Raw genomic sequence first — 26,702 nt, 5'->3', positions numbered from 1 at the left:
GAAAATGAAATTTCTCTATAGTTTTGGTTGATTTTAGTAAATATATATTCTCAAGTACTATTATGTCTATCCGAAACCCATTTCAAAGAAGGAGAAATTGTACATGATATTGTGTTTTTTTTTTTAAATTAGTCACAACACAACATCTGTGAAGTTTTTATCCTTAAATAGTTGTAAACTTGTAATCACTAATTTTTCTAAACATTTTTTTTTTATGAAAAATAATGTTTATTGTACTTAAGTTTTGTTTAATATCGACAACTTCACTTATAAGAAAAATAGTTTCAAATATCTATTACGAATAAAATTTAAAAAAAAAAAAACTATTTTCCCTAAGAATTAAGACAACCACTATTTTGGAAATTTTTGCATTTTAAAAACTCTATGCATGCAATTTTCTCTGTTAAGAGTACCTTATATTTTCAAACTTTTTTATAAAAGAAATATTTTATTTAATTATTAGATGATTTTTCCCTTAGAATAATAAATAAGAGAATTTTTTTTTTAATGAAACTAGAAAAATAAAAATCATCCAACTCCTGTGGGCCAATGCATTTAATTAAGACAATATCATTATAGATTCTTTCTTATCAGTTCCATATAAAGACGTGGTGATGCGTTTTAATAAAATGCCATCGTTTGTTCTCTTTATTGGTGATGTTTCTTGTTTATTTTGTACTTGGAGCATTGAAATTATAAACCATATGATTACAGCACATGTTATCGTATATAGTAAAGAAATATGCGATAATCAGAATGTCCAACTTTTATTGTGTGCCTCACGTTAAACATCTGGCGGAGATGAAATGACTGACAACTCTTGTGCTGATTATTGTTCCGGATTGCTAAGCAGGTCACAATTTCCGAGCATGCCATTCGCAGCAGAAATCCCGGACTGCAAATGTAAAGTTTTTTTTTTTTTTTTCTTTTAAATTTTAAATCTTATAAGAAGAGAAAATTGTGATGCTTATAACATTCTTTTTTTTCTTTTTCTTTTTTTATTATTACCTTTAGTCCATGCTCATGGAAGCCATAGCCTGAAACAAAGCAAAAGGCACTGAAAATTAGTACAAAATTTAGTAGACGTAGAGCAGTGACCACAAATAGTTCATGAATTACGGTGACTATATTTTTAAGAGCAAAGTAGTCCATAAATTATAGATTTTGTAGCAATATAATCAATCATTTAAAAAATTAACTATACACAAATTTTTAGCTTGTAAATATATTTCAAGCTGTTTAGGTGTTGAATACATATTGAACAGAATTTCAATAGGTTTGCAAAAAGGAACTAAAATGCTTCAAAATTAATAATTTGAACATTATTATACTCATAAAATTAGCTTAACGACAAAAAGTGATCCTCTGTATTCTAGTTCAAGGATTACTGCACACAAATAATTCATAATAAAATAACCCCAAAATAAAATATAATTCCTCAAATAAAGGCTCACCGATTTATGCTCCCCCAAAAAGAAAAGATATGTAATAAAAAAATAATAATAAATAAAAAAAGGCTCACCGGTGTATGCTCCGCAGAACCAAATCCCTCTCTTGCCTTGAATTTGATGAAGCTCGAGTGAAGCTTTTAACGCAGCAACGGAAGGTATTGAGTGGCGGGTTGACCACTTGAGCAACGTGTTTTTCGGTGCTTCTTCGGGATCGAGTGTCAAAAGAAAAGGACGCTTTGTTTCGCCGAGGTTCTACATAGAGAAAATATCACTTATTAGGTGTGAAGTAAATTGTAAAGAAGATCTCATTGATTTGTGTAGAACAACGTACTTGAATAGCATTGAGCCAGTATGTCAAACACACTTTGTTGTCTCTATAATTTCCCAGAAAATTAAATGCACTCCATGCAGATGAGTTTTTAGGCATCAATGTTGTATCACAATGCAGGTAAATTTCACTGCCCATAAAAGAAAATAAGTATAGTTATATTGATCTGAATAATCTATACTACAACAATTATAAATACATAAATAAACAACCTCTCCGCATATTGGAAAGTACCAAGTACTCTTCGTTCGTTAGGGGTTGCTTGGTCGCCAAGAATTTTAATGGCATCAGGGGCGGGGACGGCCAAAATACACTTATCGTACAAATCGTTAGAACCATCTTCACAATGTACTAAGCAACCTGAAAATTAGAAATTTAATTCAAAATGCTAGTTAAGGTACAAAAGTACATTTACGCTGCGTGGTTATTTATATTTGATCGAAAAGTATTTTTTTCTTTTAGTATCTTACCTTCACCAGTTGTTGTAATCAATCGGACCTCGCAATCCGACCTAATTTGACATCCTTTACTCTCGAGTGCATTTCTTACCTGAATTTTCATCTCGAATTACTTGTACATATTTTATAAGAAAAAATAATTCTCTTTGAACTTGTAATTGAATTGCATGATAAGAATTTAAGAACTACATAGGTAGAAGTACATATTGATTCGGATTTTAACAAAATTGAGTTACCTTCTTCACGTAAGAATGTGAACGGCCTTTAACGGTAAGATATTGAGGCGGGCTTAAGAGCTGAAATATAGATAACGTAACTTAAATTCAACAATACTTGAGAAGCAAGAGACAAGAGACTAATCTCTTAATATATAGAATATAAATACCTGATGAAGGTGGTGATGGCGAAGAAATGAAAGTACTGTGAAAGCTGAGAAATTCAATACACCTTCAGATGGACAAGCCTTGATTACACTACACAATGGAATCTGCAGAAACAATGTGATTTGTTTGTTGAGTAAAAATAAGGCAGATAACTTATTTAAAGAAGAAATAATTAGAAGCATTTATAATCTCACAAGGAAAACTTTCTTGAAGAGCTCAGAGTAACTACGAGACTTGATGAACTCTCTCATTGTTTCGTTTTGGTCGATATCTGGGTTGCTCTCAATCTCATCAAGATAACTATTTCAACCAAAGAGTATTAATAATTAAAGAAACGTAGATCAATGAATTAAGTTAAATGAAATATTTTATAAATTACCTAATCACATCACTCTTGAACTTGGTGATTTCTATGATCATTTTGTAGAAGTAAGGGTTGAAGAGGTTCGTCCTTTGGGAAAATAAGCTTGAGAAGCCATTTTTGCTCCCCCACTCATATCCTTTGCCTTCTTCCAAACTCACTGAAAGTGACATATCTGATCTCTCTACTTCAACTCCAATGCTGTGGAAGAATTCCAACATATTTGGATATGTGACCTGCTCATTATCCACACATTGTTTGTAAATTAGACACAGTAATCATACCAAATCAAATATATAGGGTATTCTTTACATATATTGTTTCTCAGTTTTTTCCAAATGATTTTGAAGCATATTTTTGATATTTTGACACCTAAAATCAATGGCGGTCTAGTTTGCTAGCCATTTTGAAACATTAGATTTCAATTTGACCAAAGTTTTAAAACCTTTAACTAATTGGCCATGACATATTAGTTTATTACTTAAATACCCTTTATTATTTATTTTCATGATTTAAAATAAGGAAAGTAATTAAATCCCACAAATTAAGTAACAACTTCCATAAAACACACAAAATTAATTATTTCTAAGAACTCAATATATATATATATATATATATATATATATATATATATTTGTTACACTTAAACTTTTCTTTTAACGAAAAAGTTAGAGTTGTTACTGCACCAAAAATCCTAAAACGCATTCATTTATTAACAAAAAGTAACGATACTGTAATGAGGATTCAAAAGTAAAAAAAAAAAAAAAAAAAACTCAAAACTATACTAAATAAGCAACCTAATAACAATATATAATTATCCAAAATTAACTAACAATTCACAAAGAAAAAATCAACCGAAGAAAAAATAGTTGTTACTGATTATTAACTACACAATTGGTAGAAAAAACAGAAAACCAGAGAAATGATGTACATTAGGAGTTAGGAAAGATGAAAAACCATGAGATCAAACGAATTCTACATAGAAGTTGACTAAAATCATCGGATGCTCGTGACAAAGTTATGGGGTTGTATTTGTTGGCCCTTTTACCTTCAAAAATCACTACAGATTTGCGAAATTTCGACGTCGCATATTGTTCCAATACTGTATCGGAGATAGAAGATATTTTTCTTGGAGAGAGAGAGAGAGAGAAAGAACAATTTTTGGAGAGAGAGACTAATAAATTCGAATTCCAATCAGTTTGTAATATCTTATTAATTAGGAAATTTATTTTTTTTAATTTAAAAAATAAATATAATTACTTAATTAATAAGGGTAAATTAGGTATAAAATAATTAATTTTATTTGCCACATCAACGTGAAGACCTTTTTTTTTTCTAGAAAGATTGAAAAGTTGGCTAACATGAAAGTCCAACATTTCAATTGGATTAGTTGGTAACAAAACTCTAACATTATTGTAGTTCATTGCAAAAACATTGTGTAGCTACGTTGATAAACTAAGTTTGTAGTTTGGAAAATTCTTCTAAGATATCATATATCATGTTCTTAATTAGTATCTTTTAAAAAAAATATGTTGATATGTTTTGCAAATCTCCCTAGATTCAATTTTGTGAGTATTTTGCTAGTTCCGTGTTTATGAAATATGCTTTCAATTTATCTTCACCTAATAAGATCAAGACAATCTTCAGGAAACCCTAGCATGGCATCATGACTATAGTTAAGACTCCTATTGAAGAAACGTTCTTCCTTACAAGAATCTGACTATGCTTTTTACTTTTTGAGAGGTATGTGAGCGTAAGCTTATTATGTCTTGTGAGTGTGATTATCGATATATAGTTCATCAGTATCGCTTATTTGCGAGTGACATAGGTAAGATTTATGTTTCGTGATATTGTAAAGATCACATCCTGTTATAAACGTTGATTGAACATTTGGTGAATGGTGTGAGTGAATCTGAAGCTATTTAAAATCAAGGAAAGCTTAAGTTGATCATTCAGCTAAAACCATTATATACTATATTTTTTTATCATTGACTAGTAAATTTTCTTTCAATCCTAGAATCATCGGCCAAACTACGTACTATTTATGTGTCTTATTTATTTGGGTTATTAAGTTATATAGCCACACGGATATAGTGGATTGAGATATAGCCCACCTTTGGTTAATTTCTTGTAAATAACCAAGTAAATTTATTTACAAATTAATAAAAGCCTTATTTAACACAACCAAACATATATTTTAGGTAGTTAATAGGTTGCCACGTATGCAACTTGGCTATTTATAAATTATTTACCAAAGGTTGGCTAATTTACAATTCCTATAGTTTAGGTGGCTTACGTAGCCAATTTTTTGTATTTATTTTTATGCTTTTACCTTTGTGCATCTAATCAACCTTATCCTATATATTATCAGTAACATTATCATTGACATCATAACACAGCAAATTCAAAATTTTATCATTTTATATTGACATTTTCTTGTTTGGTGAATGTATGTCAATTATTTGATGTTCTGCCATTAATTGTGATGATTTTAGTCGCACTCAAGCAGATAAAAAAATATACTTTTTTTTAATAAGTTTTTTTAATGTATTTAATTGAATTAATTGGCTCCCATATAAATCCATAACAAATTAAATTAAAAAAACCATATTGAATTTCATTTTATTTTTTTACAATGATAAAAATCAGTTAGATCGAAATGCATAAGAAAAAAAAAATTGAAAAAATAATAATGATGACATTTAAAAATAATAACTATCCTGTCACTACGACTAAGTAACCATCGAAATCATTATAAACCATTGCAAAATCGTACTGAATGATTAAAAAAATGTTATATATTATTATTTCTGCCATCGAACTGAAAGCTAATGAAGAAAAAAAAATCGTCATTAGTTTTCACTCTAATCACAAGTGATCAACTGTCCATTTTTGTGTGTGTTTGAGGGGAGACAAAGTGCGTTCACGAGGCTGAAGGTGTTATTTCTCGGGCAGTGAAATACATATTTTTTTTCTTCTCATTTTGACAATAATGATAATTAAAATTCAAATATTTGAATATATTTATTTCAAGTTTATCTTTAAAAATTAGGCCAATGAGAGATGGATCTAGATTAATTTTAGAGCATGGCACTTTCACAAGTACAATAATGATGTCACAGCAAAAAAGAAAAAATAATGATGCAATAGAATTTCGTACCAATAGAACAAGATTGTGGGCCTTAAAGACCGACTCAAAATCAATTGATATCAAATGAGCAGGTTCAACCGATAAATAAACACATATTCATTTACACATATTATCAATGTGAGATTATCTCATTTTAATACTCTTTCACACACATAGTGTGATTAGACCGAGTAACAATCTCTCTCACGCTTCGCGTGAGTCGGACCAAATTCAAATTGGGTGAATCGACAAGTATCTGATATCATGTTAAAGTCCAACTCAAAATCAATTTGCGTCAAGTAGAGAGGTTCAACTGATATAAACACATATCTATTCACATACACACATATAACCAATGTGGGATTATCCCACTTTAATAGTTGAAAATTCAAGTCTCATGACAATATCGATTGTGAATAATCAGGTAGATAATATCCCAAAATAGTTTGTTAAAAAAAAATAAAAAAAATATCCCAAGATAATACGAATTAAACAATAAACAACTTAAGTACAATAGAAATAATACAAATTAAAAAAAATGTAAAACTATTCCTTTGGTTTAAAAATTACATTAAATATTGAAGCATTATTTTAATTAATTCATGATTGATGATTAAAACTACATAGTTAATCTATATTTAATTTGTTGGATCATCGGTGTCACGGTTTAGTTTGGCAAAATAAGTTTGTTAAAGTTGTTTAAGATCCGGATCACTTAAAATCACATGTATTCTGACGTGAGTAAGATTGGAAACATTATATTTTTAGTTCAAAATATTATGAATAGATATTCTCAAATATTATGTTTCATTGAAAAACATATTCGCGAGAGATTTGGTACTAACCTAATAAAACTCTTCTAGGGTACAATTAAGTTAATCACTTTACTCTGTTTGGTCAATTCACGTCGTCCTTAACTTTGAACTTGTCTCTCTACTCTAGAAATCCTCATCGACAACAAGTTCAACGTATTTCCTACTGTTGTATTGTGCTTGTGCAGATTCTATGAATACGTGCTTTGCATGGACGTGTTGTCTCAATCTTCGGGAGAGGATTGCGTGGAAAAGAGAGAGAGAGAGAGAGAGAGAGAGAGAGAGAGAGAGAGAGGGGCATAGATTATCATCAATTGGAGAAATCAAAGAAATTAGGAGCTCGAGAGAGAGTCTGGAAACTTAAGTTTTGTATATTTGATTATGGAGATTCCGAATCGCTTTTCATCACCGGACATATCAATCCCCTTGAATATGTGCTTTATTACCAAACAGAGTTACCAAATCTTTGTGTCCTATAGTGTTTTCTATATGTGATTGCTTGTTTGACTTTTTATTTATTTAATCGTGCTTAATAAATCAGTTTTTCAATAATTTGTCATAACTACTTATTGAACAACCATCTTGAAACACGTTTAGCAATTTCATAATCAATATGCTTTTAACTCTTTGGAGCTTTTTTCATAATCCAAATTATGTTCTTCAATACAACTTAAATAAGTTAGTATACTTAATTTTTTTTATAGTAATTATTTTGTAATATACAAAATATGTTGTATTATCTATGTAATGAAGTTTCTTAATTTTTCACATTAATTAATTATTTATTTTAGTTTTTGAACAATTTATTATTAAGTTATACATAATATTACACATAATTAATAAATAAAATACAATTACACTTAAAAAATATAATTAGACATATAATAATAAACTTAAGAAACTTAATCTAATCTAAAAGTATTTTAGATTAAAAAACTTATATGTTACAACTAGCCAATCTCCTAATTTTTTATTTTTTTTTTTCAAATTTTCATTTTATTAAGAAAATAGCACACCAAACCAAAGTAAATTAAATTAACTAAAACAATTAATTTAGTTTATTTTGACTTGTTTAGATATTTTCTTATTAAAAAAGAATTTTGGCTATTTTCAAAAAATGGAATATTTGGCTGTTGACCTAATTATTCCTTAAATATATAATTTAAAAATATATTATTAGAATATTTTCATTGGTGTAAAATATAGTGTAGTATTATTGAAACAAAAAAAAATATTGGTGTATAAAATTACACTATATTTGATGCGTAAAGTTGCATGTATTAGTGCGTGTGAAGTGTGAACGGTGTTCTTCGCTTTTTTTGGTGGGCATGGCGACCAAAGCATTTTTGTACGTTTCTTGAGTATGTTATTTTAGTTATCTGATTTTGGGGGCAATCAGATCAATCAAATCATCTTTATAAAAATAATAAATTAAAAATACTATTAATAAAAATTTGTCACAACTAGATAATTATCTATCTCATTTTAAAAATCTAGTCAAAATTTCATTTTATTAGGAAAATCGTCCACCAGGTCGAAATAAATTAATTTGGTTAGATTAATTTATCTATTTTGGTATGGTTGACTATTTTCTGAACTGAATTAAATTAACCTAACGAATTAATTTATTTATTTCGTCCTGATGTGCTAATTTTTTAATAAAATAAAACATTAACTATACGTTAAAAAGGTGGGTGAATAGATTATTGGGGTACACACCTAAATGCCTCTAACAAAAATAATGAAGAGAAAAAGAAAACTAAAGATTAAAGGATCTTCAACGGATGTATTACATTATACCTTACATAAAAATGAAAATTCTAATAATACGTTTTTTTATTAAATTTTTTAATCTAAATGCTTTTAGATTAAGTGTCTTAATTTTATTAGTTATTTGTAATGTCTAATTAGATATATAAAAAATGTAATTGTATTTTATTTATCAATTATGTATAACATATAATATAAATCAATAATAAATTATTTAAAAAATAAAAAATATAATTAATAAAAGTGAAAGTTAATAAATTTCATTACATAGATAATACAACATCTTTTAGAAAATAAATAATACACTATTAAAAAAATATATGAAAATTAAATATTCCTAACTGAATTAATTTCTATTCATTAATTACATAAAAGATCTAAACATCATCCCAATGATAATGAGGTTAATTCATTGTAACCATATATTAATTACTTCAGTGGTGATGGATCGTCTGGATTACCAGATTGTTAGAATGTTTATTTGTTAATCCGTTCCAACCATATATTGATTATCGACTTAATTTGGTTTGATATCTATAAGTTTTTATTTTATCTTATTATTATTGGCATAATTGAAGTGGCGCGCGCTGAAAAAATTAATTTGGATTATACACAAAACTTCAAACAGTTAAAAATATATTGATTAAACTTGGATTACATAAAATATGTATTTTTAATTAGGATTATGAATTAATTATATTATAATAATTCTTAAATATTTGGAGTAATTTTGACACCAAATGAGCAGTGTTACACTAAATATGGTGTAATAATGTTTATTGTGTGTTAAATTGTAAGAACTTATTACACATACTAAAGATGTTCTAACGACAAGAACACGTTAAAGAGGAAGCGAAAATGATCGAGTTACCTCCGGCCATTGTTGTGTTTTCCGGCGAGTTTCAGACTCCGACTCTAGCGAGCTATTTGGAGGTTCTTCTAAGCTCTCGCTATCACCCCTAGATGGTGTTGGTTTTCTCAATGTGTGAGTGAGCTTAGGGACCCCAAAGTCCTTGTATTTATAGCCTCATAGCCATCAATGAGGAAAATCACAATCCTACTATTGTAGGTAATTACTTGATTTCAGCCATTAATTTGAGCATGATTTTGGCCATTAATTAGTTGGTCAACTTTATATATATGGACCATTATATATTTTTTCATTAATGAAAATATTCTTACATTCTCTCACTTGGTCCATATAGCTCAAAACTTACAAAGAAACAAAATATATGAATCATGGCGATAGGTTCTCTATGAGCGAGTATTATCTTCCATGTATTACAATATATTTAGTCTCTTAACTCAATAGCCATTTTATTCTTTAGTGAATAAACCATATGTTTCTTCTAGGTCCACTTAAACGATATTTCTCGATAAATAAAAATGAATGTGCACAACTATATGAGAAAATATCAAACTGAAATAAGAGTATATCAAAATAAAGTATCGTACAACGAAAGATTACATTATGTGTTGGATGGTCAAATCATCAAATCAGTGCTAATGTGTTGGATGGTCACTTTATCATCTTTAACACGTTCTCTTATGGCTAGATACTTGATGTCGATGTGCTTGCTTTGACGTCCACTTTTATTATTCTTAGCCATAAAAACAGCAGCTGAATTGTCACAGTACAACTTTAGCAGCCTAGAAATAGAGTCGACAACTCTAAGCCCAGTTATGAAACTCTTCAGTCAAACACCATGTGATGTAGCTTGAAAACAAGATACGAACTCAACTTCCATAGTGGAAGTAGCGGTCAATGTCTGCTTGGTGTTTCTCCAAGACACGGCTCCGCCAGCCATAAAAACATATTCTGAAGTGGATTTTCTTGAATCCATATAGCCAGCAAAGTCAGCGTCAGAGTAGCCAACCACCTCTAATTCATCGGTCCGTCTCAACATAAGCATGTAGTCCTTTGTTCCTTTAAGGTATCTCATAACGTTCTTTGCAGCTTTCCAGTGGTCAAGACCTGAGTTACTCTGATATCTACCCAATACTCCAACAACATATGCAATATCAGGTCAGGTACAAACCTGAGCATATATAAGGCTTCCTACTATGGAAGCATATGGAATATCCTTCATTTGTTCCCATTCAAGGTCATCCTTTGGACATTGATCCAAGTTGAATTTGTCGCCCTTCATGATAGGAGCTACACTTGGTGAACAATCTTTCATCCAAAATCTCTCTAGAACTTTGTTGATATAGGTCTCTTTGTTGGAATTGATCTAGGGTTTAAGAAAAAGTTTAACGCTTTGGGTAAGCGACGGAATTTAAAAATTTTCTTTTGACAAGTAAAACGATTTTACTAACCTAGACAAAGAGCAAGTACACGTAAATAAAAACTATTATGAGCATTATAAATTTACTAACGTTTTTAGAAGCTTGAACGTTGAGAAGCTTTTGGAAAGTTGCAACGTTCGTCTCCCTTTGCAGCACGTCTCTCTTCTTTCCTCGGCAACACGAGCAACCACGACAGTTTCTATCACAAGAATCACTCGAGAGAAAAGGAATTAGTGAGTGGGCACTTTTAAACACGACGGCTTGAGAACAAGTCTCAAAGTCGAAGAGCTAAAAACGCTAGGTCAAATGAGGACCTAGGTGCCAAAACAAAAACGAAAAGAACTTAGAGAGAGAAAGAGAGAGGATGGGCGGCCAAGCTAGAGAGAGAAGCTCTCAATCTCTAAAACTTGGGATGAATGAAATGTGAAGAATGAGAGCTCTATTTATATGAGAGGTTTCACCTTCAATAAGGTAGTTTCCTCTTCTATAGAATATCACATATTCATGAGCAAATATTCCCTCTTTCCCTCTTTCATTTGGGCGGCCAAACAAGGCTTCTAGAAGCCTTGGATTTGTTTCCTCTTTTGCTTCCCTTAAGCCTTGGCCGAAATCCCTCATTCCTCTTAGAGAAAATTTGTTTCCTCTTTTTCTTTTGGCAAGTATATTCATACATTAATGCACAAAATAATCTCTCTTTCACACTAAGGCTGCACAAAATTTTATCTCCCATTCCCTTGGGTTGGACGGCCAAAAGGTAGAAAGACTTTCTAGATTTTTCTTTACTTGTTCATGACAACATAAGAAAAGCCCATTAAGAATTTTTAAGTAAAATTCTATGAAATGAAATTAATTCACAAGGCCCAATGAACACATCATGGCCGAGTGATTTAAGTCATCATATGACCATGTCAAAAAATTTATTGACATTCATTTCATGTCATGTCCAAAAAGACAAAATTACCCTTTTCGACAATTTTCGTAAAACTTGTCTCGTTCTTGTTTTGACTTAGCTTCTAGTTTAACTATTCCTACTCAATATGATTTGTGACAGTGACCTCATGGATCCAAATGAACAAAGCTTGCGCTAAATACTTGGACTCAAAAGTTCACAAACCTTTTCCAAGTTTAGCTTAATGTCAACTGACTCCACTAAAGAGTTGACACTGAAAATCTCTCGGTTCAAATGAATTTATTTTCTACTCAAGAATTCAACCTAATTGTAATGAGTGGATCCATTGAATATTATCTATGTTTACCCTTCATGAATATCATCAGCTAGTCGTGATGTACAAAATTACCATTTTACCCTTCTAGCTGTTATTTCCTCAACTCATTTGTCGCTTGTGAATAAGTTAGAAACAGTGTATTGACGAGGTGCTAACAAGTCACATTGTTTCATCCAAAAGAGTCAAGACTCAATTTGGACACTGACCAGTTCATTTATTCACATTCCAAGGAACAAAGCATGAGGTGATATACATTGCATTTCAGCAATCGTGTACATGAATTCCATATCTATGAGAACTTCACAAAGTTACTCATGACATCTTCACAACTTAGTACTTCACCAATAGGTCATGTTCAGAATCACATAGTGAGTCCGAACTCTGACTTTCTCAAATGAGAATCCGTAAGCTGTGAAATGACATGTCTCATTTCAGGATTAAGGTAAGCATGATGCAATTCATACGTAGTGACTTCGAGACATAAGAGGTTAAATGGTTTGTTCTTATCTTGTCTCTAGAAGTGCACTGGTCAATTCAGTACCTTCGGAAGATACCTAGAAGAACTATAGAGTCTCCAACTCTCAATGTCCCATAACCAGACATCATAGATTCTCCTAGCAATCGTACTGAGGTCAATAGTCCTTTGACCCTTAGATTGCGAATATATCGTTTTAAGCAAACTATGAAGAGTTTGTTCATGCAAATCTACATTTGTCTCTTCGTAAGTTGTTAAGTTTGTTTATGGACTAAAGACTAATGTTTTATCATAAAGCTTTAAACAAACAAGGAAGAATGAATGAACGTTTCAACTTTTTATTAAATGAATAAGTAATTACCAGCAAGAGTCTTCGTTAGACTTTATTACATCAAATGTACAAAATAAAGACTACAACTCTTCTTGTGGGCACCATTGACAACACTCTTGAGACAAACCCAAAATTCCCCGTGCTCTTTCTCTAGTATCTTAATGCCAATGACATAAGATCCCTCACCCATATCTTTCACATCAAAGCTCTTTGAAAGAAATTGTTTCACATCATACAACATTTCATTATCATTAGTCGCAAGCAAAATATCATCCGCATATAAAACAAGGAAGCATATCTTACTCCCACTAACCTTTTGGTATATACATTGATCCATGACGTTCTCTTCAAAACCGAATGAAGTGATAACATCATGGAATTTTAAAAACCATTGGCGGGAGGCTTGTTTCAAACCGTAAATGGATTTATTAAGCTTGTAGACTAAATGCTCACCATCACTAGAGGAGAATCCTTCAGGTTGTTTCATGTAAACCTATTCATTTGGATCCCCATTAAGAAAGGCCGTTTTCACATCCATTTGATGTAGTTCAAAGTCAAAGTGAGCTACTAATGTCATAATCGTGCGAAGAAAATCTTTCTTTGATACGGGAGAAAATGCATCTATGTAATCGATTCCTTCTCTTTGGCTACTAGTTTTGCCTTATGTTGCCTTGTGAGTCTTTCTTTGTTTTAAAGACCCATTTGCATCCAATGGCTTTTACACCATCAAGCAATTTGACGAGATCCCAGACTTGATTAGTTTCCATAGAGTTCATCTCCTCGATCATGGCTTTCTACCATAAGTTAGATTCTTTAGAACTTACATCTTTGTGAAAACGTTTCGGGATCATTCTCGGCTCCAATGTTGCAGTCCATTTCTTGCAAATACACTTTACAATCACTAGCGATTGCTGATCTTTTAACTCTAGTAGATCTTTTCAATGTTTCTTCATCATTATCTTGAGGATCTTGTTGTTCAATTGGTTGGTCGATTGGTTGTTCAGCATGATCTTGATCAACAACTTGATATAAAGGATCAGCATTATTAGCTTATGGAATTTTAACACTTGGTTGTCTTACACACGATTGAGCTTGATGAGTGTGTATGATAATCAGTCTATCACTTGAACTAGAAGGTTGAACTTCATTGTGATCTAATGCAGACTGAGACATGCAGTTGGTCACTCATACTAATTAAGTCATTCTCAAGAAATTTCGCATTTCTTGATTCCACAATCCTAGTACTGTGAGATGGACAATAGAATCTATAACCTTTAGACTTTTCGGAATATCCAATGAAATACCCACTAATAGTCCTAGGGTCTAGTTTCTTTTCTTATGGATTGTAAATTCTTACTTCAGACGGGCATCCCCAAATGTGTATATGTCGCAAACTAGGTTTTCAACCTTTGAATAACTCAAAAGGTGTCTTCAACAGCCTTGGTTGGAACTCTGTTTAATATATACACAACCGTCTTTAGTGCTTCAGTCCACAAGAATTGAGGAAGTTTTGTGTTACCCCTCATACTTCTCACCATGTCCATTAAAGTTTGATTTCTTCTTTCTGATACACCATTCTGGTCCGGAGTACCAGGTATAATGTATTGGGCAACAATCCCATGTTCTTGAAGAAACTTCGAAAATGGCTCAAGTGATGTCCATTCTCAGTGTATCATAACCAACAATTTCGGATTTATTTAGTAATGTAAAACCAATATCCGAAAAGTTAAAGTCAAAACCAAAGGGCACAAGTCTTGAAACTGAAATTAAATTCCTTGAAAAACTAGGTTAGTCTTTTCCAAATGCAAAATAAATCCACTACTCAACACCAAATTGCAAGAACCGACAGCCTCCACATTTGAGCTCATCCTACTCCCTAAATGGATGTATTTCTCACTTCCCACTGGCTTCTGTAGGTTTTGCATACCCTGCAAGGTATTTGAGACATGAATTGTAGAACACACTACTACAAATGTTGGATTCTACAACGCACTTTCTACAACGCTTATAATAAGCGTTGTAGAAACTATGGATTCTACAACGCTTACCATAAGCGTTGTAGAAACTTGATGTTTCTACAACGCTTATGGTTAAGCGTTGTAGAATCTTGGTGTTTCTACAACGCTTATGGCTAAGCGTTGTAGAATCTTGATGTTTCTACAACGCTTATGGCTAAACGTTGTAGAATCCTTTTGTTTCTACAACGCATATTATTAAGCGTTGTAGAATTTAATATATTTCAGATCTCTTACAACGCTTAGTCGATCCGTTGTAGAATCTTCGCTGCGGCGACGTATTTTTTTCGCCGCGGCAAGACTTTTCTACAACGAATCGACTAAAGGTTGTAGGAATATTGATATTTTATGAACCTCGCCGCGGCGAGAATCCTTCTTTGCCGCGGCGAGAATGTCCTACAACGGATAGTATATCCGTTGTAGGAGTTTATGAAATCATCATTAATACCAGTCTTTTCTCTTATTTTCCAAACTCGCGTAAGGACGAGAACCAACGACGAGAGTCGAGACTGAGCCTCTCATCAACGACGAGAACCAAAATACCGTACCGGAAAACCCGTAGCGACGATTGATTACGTTCCTTCGAAGAGCCTCGAGCCGATTCCAAATCACGATTCGAAGATCCAGGTTAGTCTCTCTTTTCGTAACCCTAAATTTTATCCACGACTGGTTTCTGATTTTTTTTCCCCAAAAAATTTTTAGAGCTTGATCGACTGTGTGGGTCGTTAAATGATGCAAGGCGTTTCACTATCCATCACGCCGATCTTCTTTTTCCTTTCTTGTAAGTTGTTTGATTTGATCCAATTTTATTCACGACTTGTACGTTGATGTGAAATTGTCATCTGAGTATGATTTATTTTGTGCAGCTATTACTTTCGTACATAGGCACGCAACGCTACGAAGGCTTCGATGTTGATAGAGAAACGGTTTTGAAGGACGCGAAATCTCTGTACAAGTCGGGCGAGAAAAAGCTAGGGACTGACGAGAAGGCTTTCATTCACATATTCAACGAACGAAGCAGAGCTCATATCGCTCCCGTTGCCGAGGTTTACCATGAGCTCTACGCGAATTGACTGAAGAAGGTGACTTTATTTAATTTTTTTTTTTCAGAAAGCTCGTGGTTTTAGTTACCGGATCGTACTATTAGTTTCATTGATCTTTAATAAACTGTTTTGTATGCCATAAAGAGTGAAACATCAGGGCACTTTCAGTTCGGGCTCTTGACAATTCTACGTTGTGCCCAGAACCCTGCTAAATATTTTGTTAAGATAATACTAGGTAGTATGTTGTCACAAATTCTTCAGTTGCTATTGAAAGCATGCCAAGACAAGAAATTCTCGTGCCTTTGCCTTCTCCAAAACCTTCTGATTCACAAGGGACGTATTGACGATGCTCGTTAACTGTTCGATGAAATGCCCGAGAAGGATTTAGTGGTGAGGACTAAAATGATTGGCGGGTATTGCAAGGCTGGCCAACTGACCGAGGATGTTTATACCTTAATCTGATTTGGCACCCTCAAACTTCGATAAACTTTCAGTTTTAATTAGCTTTATATTTTCCATTAGAGCTTCAGTTTTAGCTCCGAGAATTTGCTAGTTTTGCAGGGAAGAGATTTTCAATTAGAGCTGCAGACACTGATGCGGACAAAGCTCTTCTTAGTTTCAATAATAATACTGTTTTTATTTTATCTTCTGCTGAATAGATATCATTGTTATTATATTTTTAAATGAAAAATAGATGTAGATAGACTGATATTTTTGGTGAGTGAATTAGGGTATTATGGTTTATTTATGTCATTTTAGGAGTGAAATCTGCGGCACCTGAGACGCCACCGCCAGCATGTAATGGATCAAGCTTCAACCAGCTTCTGGGGATTAAAGGAGCTTCTCAAGAAACTGTAAGGCTTGAAATTTGATTTTGATTTTTTATCTTCGTCTATGAATCATGCTGGTGATAAGGTTGAGTGTCTACTTGATTTGGTAAGATTTGGATGAACTTAATGCTCAATATTATGATATGGGTCAAAACAAAAACACAAAATTGATTAACTGGGATACTAGGCAAAATGAGTTGCGTTATTTGTGTGTGGTAGAGTTTGAGTGGGTGACATTAATATGTACAGAATAAATGGAAGATTCGTCTTCAGCTGACAAAGCCTGTTACTTGGCCTCCATTGGTCTGGGGAGTCGTCTGTGGAGCTGCTGCTTTAGGTAACTACTTTTTATGAACCTTTATCTTGTACCAAGTGAACTCTAATAAAATGTTTGTCACATTGAAGGAAATTTTCATTGGACTCATGAGGACGTCGCCAAATCAATTGTTTGTATGTTGATGTATGGGCCATTTCTCAGGGGATATACGCAGGTATAGCTCAATATGTTAGCCCAAAAGTGGTTTTGATTGAAAAAGTACTTTGACATCCCACCATTTTTCTTCAGACAATTAATGACAAGTATGAACGAGAGATAGACGCCATTAATGAACTTCTTAGATGTTTGGGTGAGTTTGCTTAAAATTGTTTAAATCCTTTGAGAAAAATGCATAAATGAATCAAAAACTTCTTAGTCCTTACCTAGCTTTTCTATAGTCAGGGCATGATTTCCCGACGATTTTTTACCTTGCTTTGGGAGCATCCCTGCTATCATATATATACTCTGCCCCACCTCAAAAGGTATAGTTTTTTGTTTCTTTGTCTGACCAAACAAGTTAACTCTCTTTATGCAAGCTCTGCATGTATATTTATTTATATTTTGTTATGACTTTTTTCATGGTTACTGATTAAAACCCACAACCTTGTCGATGTGGCCGAGGATGATTACCACCTGAGCTAACCAATGTTGTCAATTTGATTTCAAGAAACTATATTGTTTGACATTGAATAATGATGGTTTTGAACATCTTCTGCAGCTGAAACAGAATGGATGGATTGGCAATTGTTCCCTTGGAGCTAGTTACATCAGCTTACCATGGTGCAATAAATTTTCCATTCCTTAAAGCTTTAGATTTTTTTTTTTATGTTTTTTTATTTTCGACACATACCTTATATCACTATTAAGGAGCCACAATTTCCTATATCACTATTAAGGAGCCTCAATTTCCTTATATTCATAATGGCTTGTACTATCAAAGAAAACCTGTCAGTGTGGATACCGGTAACATCTTGTTCAGCCTCTTTCCGTTGTGTAAATTTTCTCTGCAATTTTCTTGTAAATTTTCTCCGACAATTTTCAATATATACATTTTTTTCACGTTGGTGTAATATAAAATATATTCTTTTAATTGCTATGACATTCTGGAAAATATTGGGGTTGAAATAAAAGAAATATAACTTTGTAAAAAGAATATTGCAAGTCGCTCTATTGAAAAGCGACTTTTAATTCTTGCCGCGGCGATGTACATTTCTTGCCGCGGCGAGACTTTCTACAACGGATTAGAGATCCGTTGTAGAAAGTCTCGCCGCGGCGAGAAATGTACATCGCCGCGGCGAGATATTTTGGAAGCCTTGAAGCTTCTACAACGGATCCGTAAGCGTTGTAGAAGCCTTGAAGCTTCTACAACGGATCCGTAAGCGTTGTAGAAGCCTTCAAGCTTCTACAACGGATCCCTAAGCGTTGTAGAAGCTTCTACAACGCAGTATTCTACAACGCTTAATAAGCGTTGTAGAATCATTCTACAACTATTTTTAAGCGTTGTAGAATCCCAGTTTTGTAGTAGTGACATGAGTCAATCCACCAAGTATTATGACCGAACATTTGTTAGATTTAATTCATAACATACAAACGAAAGTTGAATACCTTTCTTGTCAAGCCAATTTTTGAACTTAGAGTGTATTCTTTCTTTATGTGTCCTTACTTCTTGCAAAAGAAACACTTTGACTCTTTCTTAATGTCCGGTTTGACAGGGATCTTGCCTTTGTCTTTTGCATGATCTTTCTTCTTCCTTTCAGAGAAGGACAGATTCACTTTCTCACCCTCTTCCATAGTCAGCCGATGCTCTTCTTGAACACACATGGTCATAATTTCATTAATTGACCATTTATCTTTTTGTGTGTTATGAGAAATCTTAAAAGGGCCATATTGCTGGGGCAGAGTGCACAGAACAAAGTGAACCAGAAAGGTTTCTGACATATCAACTTCCAAAGTCTTTAATTGAGCCGCAATATCCCTCATGCGCATGATATTATCACGCATACCTCTGATAGGTGCATTAATCACGCCTAAAACTCCTATATCTCGAACCAAAAACCGATGAGTCATCAAGTATTTTAATGGTTTTTAGTAGGTTTTTGAGTAGTTTCAGGGTTCAGAGGAGCAATAGAGTGTCTACAGTCAATTTCGTGGAAAGACTTTGGGATTTGGAGACAAAACGGTCGAAATAGAGTCAAAAAGCGATGAGCAAGAAAATTGGCGACTACGCGCGCCGCGCTCATTCCCTCGCGCGCCGCGGGAAGACAAACTTCGAGACCGCGCACCGCGTGCTTCTGGTCGCGCGCCGCGCATATGGGGGCACAAACCGTGAAAACGCACAGAGTCTTATGCGCGGAGCGCGCGTAACCTGGAGTTTGGTCCGCGCGCCGGTTGCCTCCGGATTGCTGGAATAGGAAATTAACGTTTTCTGAAGATTTTTGACCCTTGGATTGAATTGGAAGACTCAGATAACTCCGAAAAACACACATTCAGGGCTAAAAACACCTCTTGTAACCTAATTAACTCATTCTAGTTTTTGGGAGAGCTGTTCCTTCTACTTTTTTTGCACTTTTTCTTTGAGAGCTTTTGCTTGGGAGCGAAGTTGAGTCAAAGATCCGACGAACAAGCAACCGTGAACTCCCGTTTTTAATAGTTTTTCCTTCTTTCCCTTATTCTCTATTACTCTAATTTTCGTTAATTAATAGTTTCATTCCTCCCGTCATGAATTTCATAGTGTTTCTCTTATTTATGGTTATGTTGATTCTTGTCTTGATCATTATGTTATTGAGTATGGATTCCGTTAGAGGCTAGGTTTTTAGCGGGGTTGCGATGTAGTCGGATTGATTTGGGTTAGGGGGTTCGTTAGGGTGAAATTATGCTTTGATTTACTTAATTATTCAAGCTTGTGTGGATGTGTTCTTAATGCGTTCTTTAGATTGGCCATCTCTAGAATTGTTTTTAGGAGTTTTCTGTCACTCGAGAGAGGGCGAAAACTCACGCTCATAATTCATGCTTCGTTTTGTTCTTAGGTTGCTAGACGGCTTAAGCTTAATGTAATCGTTTGAATTCTCGTGTTTATTGCTCGTAATTGTTTTAATAGGATTAGAGGCCGAGAGGATACACAATCCGTCAATTGCATAGGTTGCTAGATCACTCGAGAGAGGCTAGTAATATCGTAGGGAGAGTGAGATTAGCATGAATAGAGTAGTTCAAGTTGTTCGAACATGAAACTCCCGAGTCTTGATTTTCCGGTGAAGTCGTAACCCCCATTTTCTCTTATTCAAAGTTTCGTGTTACATTTCCATTGCTGTTTTTGTTAGTTTAATTGCAGTCAATTCCTGCACCACCCACTTTAATACCGTGAAATCAATTCGCTTTAGGTTGTTTAACGTCACTGTAGTAACTAGTCTCTGTGGGATCGATATCCGTTACTTACGTAACACTACTACTTGTTCGATACGTCCGCTTGCGTGCTAGTTATAAAAATATCGCAACAACCTCCAATCCCAGTAAGCTTCATGGATGAGAATTGCATGATAAGGGTACTTGCCAAAGCCGTATCTGAAGTGACAAATTGTTCATCTATTGTGTTCATTAAGAGACAATCATTGTCATGTTGCTCAATAGAACCCCTAATCCCAGTAGATACTTTGGTCTTTATGAACATAACGCAGAGGCGATTAGATCGCTCCCACTTTTCATAAAGATCAACCTGATCTGGGGTACTCATCTCAGTGATTGAGGTGGTTCAGGCTTTCTTATGGCATAGTCAATATCCATCCATCCCAGCTGAAGGAGAACTCTCTCTTTCCATACCTTAAAATTGTCCCCTTTGAGTTCGAGAACATCGCATTTAACATCAGAGTAACTAACAGGTTGACTAGTTGCAATTTACAGAGATTAAACATGCTTATTAAAATTTGTTTTGAAGAAAATAGCTATATCATGTTTTACCAATGTAAAATCATGTGTTTACTCAATGAATTTTGAGACATAAAACTTGCATGTGGACTAAAGTTTTAATTCCATTAGATTCACACGATCATGATAAAACTATCAAACTATATTTCTTTTCCTAATACATGTGGGTTAATTAGGAAAAATAATTTGATATTTTATCCTAATCAATCATACAAATATTAAAAAATTCATGTGGGTAGATTCCATACTATATAATATGATTAACCACAACTATTGTTTTATGTGATCTTAACTATAAATATATAATAAAAAAATTGGTTACGTAAGCCACCTAAACTATAGGAATTGTAAATTAGCCAACATTTGGTAAATACTTTGTAAATAGCCAACTTGCATACGTGGCAACCTATTAACAACATTTTTTACATGTTTGGCTGGATTAAATAAGTATTTTATTAATCTGTTAATAAGTTAACTTGGCTATTTACAAGAAATTAACGAAAGGTGGGCTATATCTCATTTCACTATAACCGTGTGACTATATAACTTAATAACCCATATATAATTTAAATTAATTAAAGATGCTGTGACTACTCTCTAATCAATTAAGACCATATAATCACTAAACAATATAACAGTAATATTGTGCTAGTAATTCATTTTCTAAATGTTATATGCATATTTAAAATTTACACACAAAACTTAATAATGCAAATTAATTGGATATCATGCATCAAGAAGCTTTATTTTATTTTTCCATATAATATGATCATTAATCATTTACTAAATAAATAAATAATAAATATGCATGTGAATCATTCGTCCACAATGATATACAAACACCAAATTGTAATATCACAAGCTAATAAGCACAGTATTAAAAAACATGTACCGAGTCTGGAGTGGACCTCATATTTGAAATCATGTAATGAAGATGTTTTATGTGTATGAGCCAAATTAATAAGAGCAGGCCCGTCAAAACAGCTCAAAACATGCTGAGAAGAAAATGACAGCAAACACCAAAAATGATATAATTAAAGTAAAACGAAAATATTCCTGAAATGATGCAAATAACGTCAAAGACCAAACGACATGTCGTTTCTTATCTTCTTCAGCATCTAGATGAGTTATTACGACCCTTTGAAATCCGTTTCAAGATCGGGCTTGTTCTCACTCATTTCAACACCGAATTAAAGCGATTCAAAAGCCAAAAGAATCACAAAACAATTTTCCGACAGACAAGTTAATTATTTTTCATGTTTTAAAAACATAAAACTCATAAACACCAAAGATCATAGAATTTTTCTAAAATAAGGCAGATATTATGTGAGACTCTAATACCACATGTAAGAACTTATTACACATACTAAAGGTGTTCTAACGACAAGAACACGTTAAAGAGGAAGCGAAAATGATTGAGTTATCTCCGGCCATTGTTGTGTTTTCCGGCGAGCTTCGGACTCCGACTCCCGGCGAACTATTTCGAGGTTTTTCTAAGCTCTTGCTCTCACCCCTAGATTGTGTTGGTTTTCTGAATGTGTGAGTGAATTTAGGGATCCCAAAACCCTTGTATTTATAGCCTCATAGCCATCAATGACGAAAATCACAATCCTAAAATTGTACGTACTTACTTGATTTTGGCCATTAATTTGAGCACGATTTTGTTCATTAATTAGTTGGTCAACTTTATATATATGGACCATTATAATGGAGAGAATACTTCTTTATTAAGGAAAATATTCTTACAAAAATTATACAAAATATAAGGGCCCGTTTGGTAGTTAACTCAAAAAGTTTTTGTTTTCTATTTTCTAATTTTTGTAGTTGTACTGAAAAATTATTTTGCAGTTGTTTTCAAAAAGCTGTTTGGTACAGTTTTCATTTTTGTTTTTGAGAAATTGAAAAAACTGAAAAAACTGTTTGGTACAGTTTTCATTTTTGTTTTCGAAAAAATGAAAACTATTTGGTACACCTTTTGAAAAAATTTTAAAAATGAAAACTATTTGGCGGCGATGGTAAGACTCGGTGGTGATTGAAGAAGATGGCCGGATTTTTTTATTTTATTTTTACAAGTCTTGCGCGCGGGTGAGGAGAATGAGGAGAGAAGAGAAGAAATTTTTTTTCTTCCAAAAACACTTTTTATTTGTTTTCAGTTTTCTTTATTCTTTTATAAAACAGCTTCAAAAATTTTTAAAAAAATTTTCCGGAAAATTTTACCAAACACAATTTTCACTTTTTGTTTCCAATTTTTTTATCTCAAGCATACCAAACACACTCTAAAGTTTAGAGTTTTTATCATCGGAGAACTCTATTGAATATCGGATCTGTTTTGTTGAAGATATGCCTCTCTCTCTCTCTCTCTCTATATATATATATATATATATATATATATATATATATTAAAAAAGCGAGGTCACTGGAGCCTGTGATGCTGTCGGTCGTTGCTAATATTAAAAAAGCGAGGTCACTGGAGCCTTTGATGCTGTCGGTAGTTGCTAATATATTATTTGTAGCATTAATATATATATATATATATACAGTATTTAATAGATGTATAAATGAGCATTCAATTGATGAGGTAGATTCAATTGATGAGGTAGGCTCGAATACCAATGTGATCAAGTAGCAATCAAAAAAGGTTCATTAGGGAAATAGCAAACGGAAACGTTTGATATTGCTAAATAGAAAATATTTGATAAATATTAGGTAAATAACCAATTTCATATATTTACAATCGTAAATCTTAAATAAATAGTCACTGCCATTTATGCATAGTTACCTAAAATTTAACAAACGTTGGCTAGTTAGCAATATCAAACGTTTAAATTGATTATTTCCCTAATTTTTTTATTAAAAAAATGGCGTTGATCACATTATACGGAAAACATGCATATATACATGTTTTTTAACCATGCATACATAGATATTACATATATATATATATATATATATATATATATATATGTATGTTAAAAAAAAAAGTAACAACGAATATTTTATGTAAGATAAAATTATTTTTTATTGTACATTTTTTAATATTGAATTACAATCTCAAATTTCTTAAATTAAGATACCTTTATATTTTCACATTTTTTGCAGTTTCAAATTCTTTACGAAATGATGATATTTGTGAAATTTAAAAGATCATCAATAATTAAATCATGTTTCTTACTAAAAATGATTAAACAAATGTATTTGTATTAGTTTAATAAGTTCGATACTATAATATACTAAAAATAAATCGGGCTAAGTAACTAGCCCAAACATCTGTTTTTTTTTTTATTATAGCCCAATTTGTAATATCTTTATGAAAGTCATAAATATTCTAGAATAATATTTTAACATTCTAATAATACCTTTAACGGTTCATATTATTAGTTGTCAGAGTAAATAATATTAACTTTTATATTAGCCTTCATAGCTAATACTATTATTACTTTCGCCACCCTTTTGAGTACTTTCGTCATCCTTTTGATGTTTAGTATATCATTCAATTAACTTTCACTGTTGTAGATTGCTGTGATCTACAATGACTCTGTCCAGACCTTGTCGAAGACCGAATACTTCGACTTGATTTTTACGACAACCAATATAGAACGAAAAACAAACAACCATATAAAAATGGGCAATTAGATCATAAGAAACAAAAGACCTATCGAATCAAATCCCTAACAAGAACTAATTGGCAATTATTTCTAGCGCTGGAAAATCTCTACAGCATAGCTCCGATGTCGATTCCGATGGCGATCTGCGTTGTGCCTCGAACTCCATCGAGGAACAGGTGATCTCGTCGAACTCGATGCTGGGTAAATAAACATTCACAGTAAATCAGATTAACCTTCAGAGCAAATCAGGTTAACTTTTACAGTCACCAATGCTCTATGGAAAGCCCGATCCTCCATTTTTGAAACCAATGCCACTGCCAGCTCCACCGCCGTAACTCTCTCCGTGAAGACTCGCTCGCAGAGTTGGACCGTCGTCGCGTACGGTTCTCCTCTGACCTGGCGCTCCATTGTTGTGATTCTAGATCCAGATCCAAATTCGACTCCGTCGCTGGCGGCGATCTTCACGTTATTTGTGGCGCGTGACACAGCGAGCGGCGAATTGGCGGAGACTCCGGAGAGACACTAGAGCCAGGCGAACCGGACGACGGCAACGAGCAACATTCCAACATAAAGATGAACTTCTTCTTCTTGTTGCTCTTGGATTCCACACCCACCGAGAATTCCTCCTCAAATGGAAATTCAGCATCGTCGAAGAGAAGTTCTCTCGCAGATTCAGAGGTGAAGCGTTGGGAGTGGGAGAAAGTAAGGGTCGTAGGCGATGATTGGATAGAAGATTGTGTGATTGAGGTTTCTAATAAATCTAACGAAAGAGATAGGGAAAAGGGTAGTTTTGAAAACCAAATAAAATGTTGGTCATTATTTTAAATTAGTTGATAGTTTAGTCATTATTTTAACTTTCCCTTTATAAGTTAAGATGTTAACAAATCTCTTAAAAATACGAAAGGAAAAAAGAAAATAATGTTATGACATATTACAGAAATATATTTGTTATTTTCCCAAGAACATGTCACGTTTATGACATATTTTTTTAGAGCATCGTAAAATTTCACAATGTTTTATAATTATCATCATATAGTTCATCGGCGAAACTAATGATTGCGAATAAGAAAGAGATAGTGCGTACCGGATTGAAGACCATGAAGCCAAGGTCCAAATCGACGCCGTCAAAAGTAACGGTTTTTGCATGGCCACCCAAGGAATCCTTCTCATACAGAATCACTTTGACGCCGTTTTGGGCCAAAGTATAGGCAGAAACCAATCCACTAATCCCACCACCAATCACACACACTTTCATCCTTCCTTCTTTCGATATGAAATATTGTCGATCAGTAATGGATTAAAAAAATAAACTGATTTTCTCAAGAGTTAATATAAAATTGCTTGTACTAATTTGAATCATTTTCGTAACTTTTTTACAATATAATATTGGTTTGATCAACTAAGGGAAACAAAACACACATATTGAGATCATTGAGATAGTACCTTGAAGCTTAGAGCTAGCGGACTTCTTGAAGCTTATGGAAGGAAAAGTAGAACAGGCCTGAGGCGAAAAAAACAGTCTAATAACTCTCTCTCTCGTAGATTTTGCTGCGTGAACTTGTAGTTTAATATTGATGAAGCAGGTGCCCAATAATCGATAGGTGATTCCAAATAGTTGCTTTGACCTTGGTCCCACTCTCATTAGTGTATTTTTCTAATATATTTTTAATTGTATGAGTGCATGTATGACTTAGGCATGACACTTCAATGTATATTATATTTACAAATAATTGTGCTGGTGATCCAAATTTTTTTTTTTAAATTAAAAAATTCAACCATTCAGTGACTCTTTATACAAATTCCAAACCAATTAAACAAAAAAAAATTGTTGTAACTAGTGACTGAATGTAGTCCATCCTCAAACTTTTTTATTTTTTAGATTTTAACCAAAGTTTCATTTTATTTACATAAGAGCTCATTATGTCAAAGTAAATTAAATTAATTAAAAAAATTAATTTAAT

At 33.0% G+C, this 26,702-nt stretch overlaps 1 protein-coding gene and 1 pseudogene across 1 annotated transcript; one reads left to right on the top strand and one right to left on the bottom strand.

The window, feature by feature from the left end:
* Nucleotides 1-619: 619 nt before the first annotated feature.
* Nucleotides 620-26,275, bottom strand: LOC149393539 (uncharacterized). Its single transcript, XM_089617120.1, has 13 exons — nt 26,185-26,275; nt 25,826-26,004; nt 11,073-11,147; nt 3,000-3,217; nt 2,815-2,920; nt 2,623-2,724; nt 2,474-2,533; nt 2,250-2,328; nt 1,992-2,139; nt 1,783-1,909; nt 1,523-1,703; nt 1,009-1,037; nt 620-895 (listed from the first exon to the last, which is right to left on the bottom strand). Exons 2-13 carry the CDS (start codon nt 25,994-25,996, stop codon nt 830-832), a joined length of 1,362 nt encoding a protein of 453 aa, XP_089473246.1. The 5' UTR covers nt 25,997-26,004; nt 26,185-26,275; the 3' UTR covers nt 620-829.
* On the top strand, nt 16,442-18,266 carry LOC149393540 (chlorophyll synthase, chloroplastic-like; annotated as a pseudogene).
* Nucleotides 26,276-26,702: the final 427 nt, after the last annotated feature.

This window comes from Urtica dioica, chromosome 6 (genome assembly GCF_054948205.1).
Source record: "Urtica dioica subsp. dioica isolate 48M chromosome 6, U.dioica_male_clone48M_v1_H2, whole genome shotgun sequence".
Lineage (NCBI taxonomy): Eukaryota > Viridiplantae > Streptophyta > Magnoliopsida > Rosales > Urticaceae > Urtica > Urtica dioica.
Note: the sequence above shows the minus strand (reverse complement) of the source record. Positions and strands in the feature narration are given on the sequence as shown.

Coding starts and splice junctions, on each gene's coding strand:
- LOC149393539 (XM_089617120.1), bottom strand. CDS start 25,996: ATGAAAGTGTGTGTGATTGGTGGTGGGATTAGTGGATTGGTTTCTGCC. Junction 11,148..25,825: donor GCTTCATGGTCTTCAATCCG/GTACGCACTATC, acceptor TGCCGAGGAAAG/AAGAGAGACGTGCTGCAAAG. Junction 3,218..11,072: donor ACGTTCAAGCTTCTAAAAAC/GTTAGTAAATTT, acceptor GATAATGAGCAG/GTCACATATCCAAATATGTT.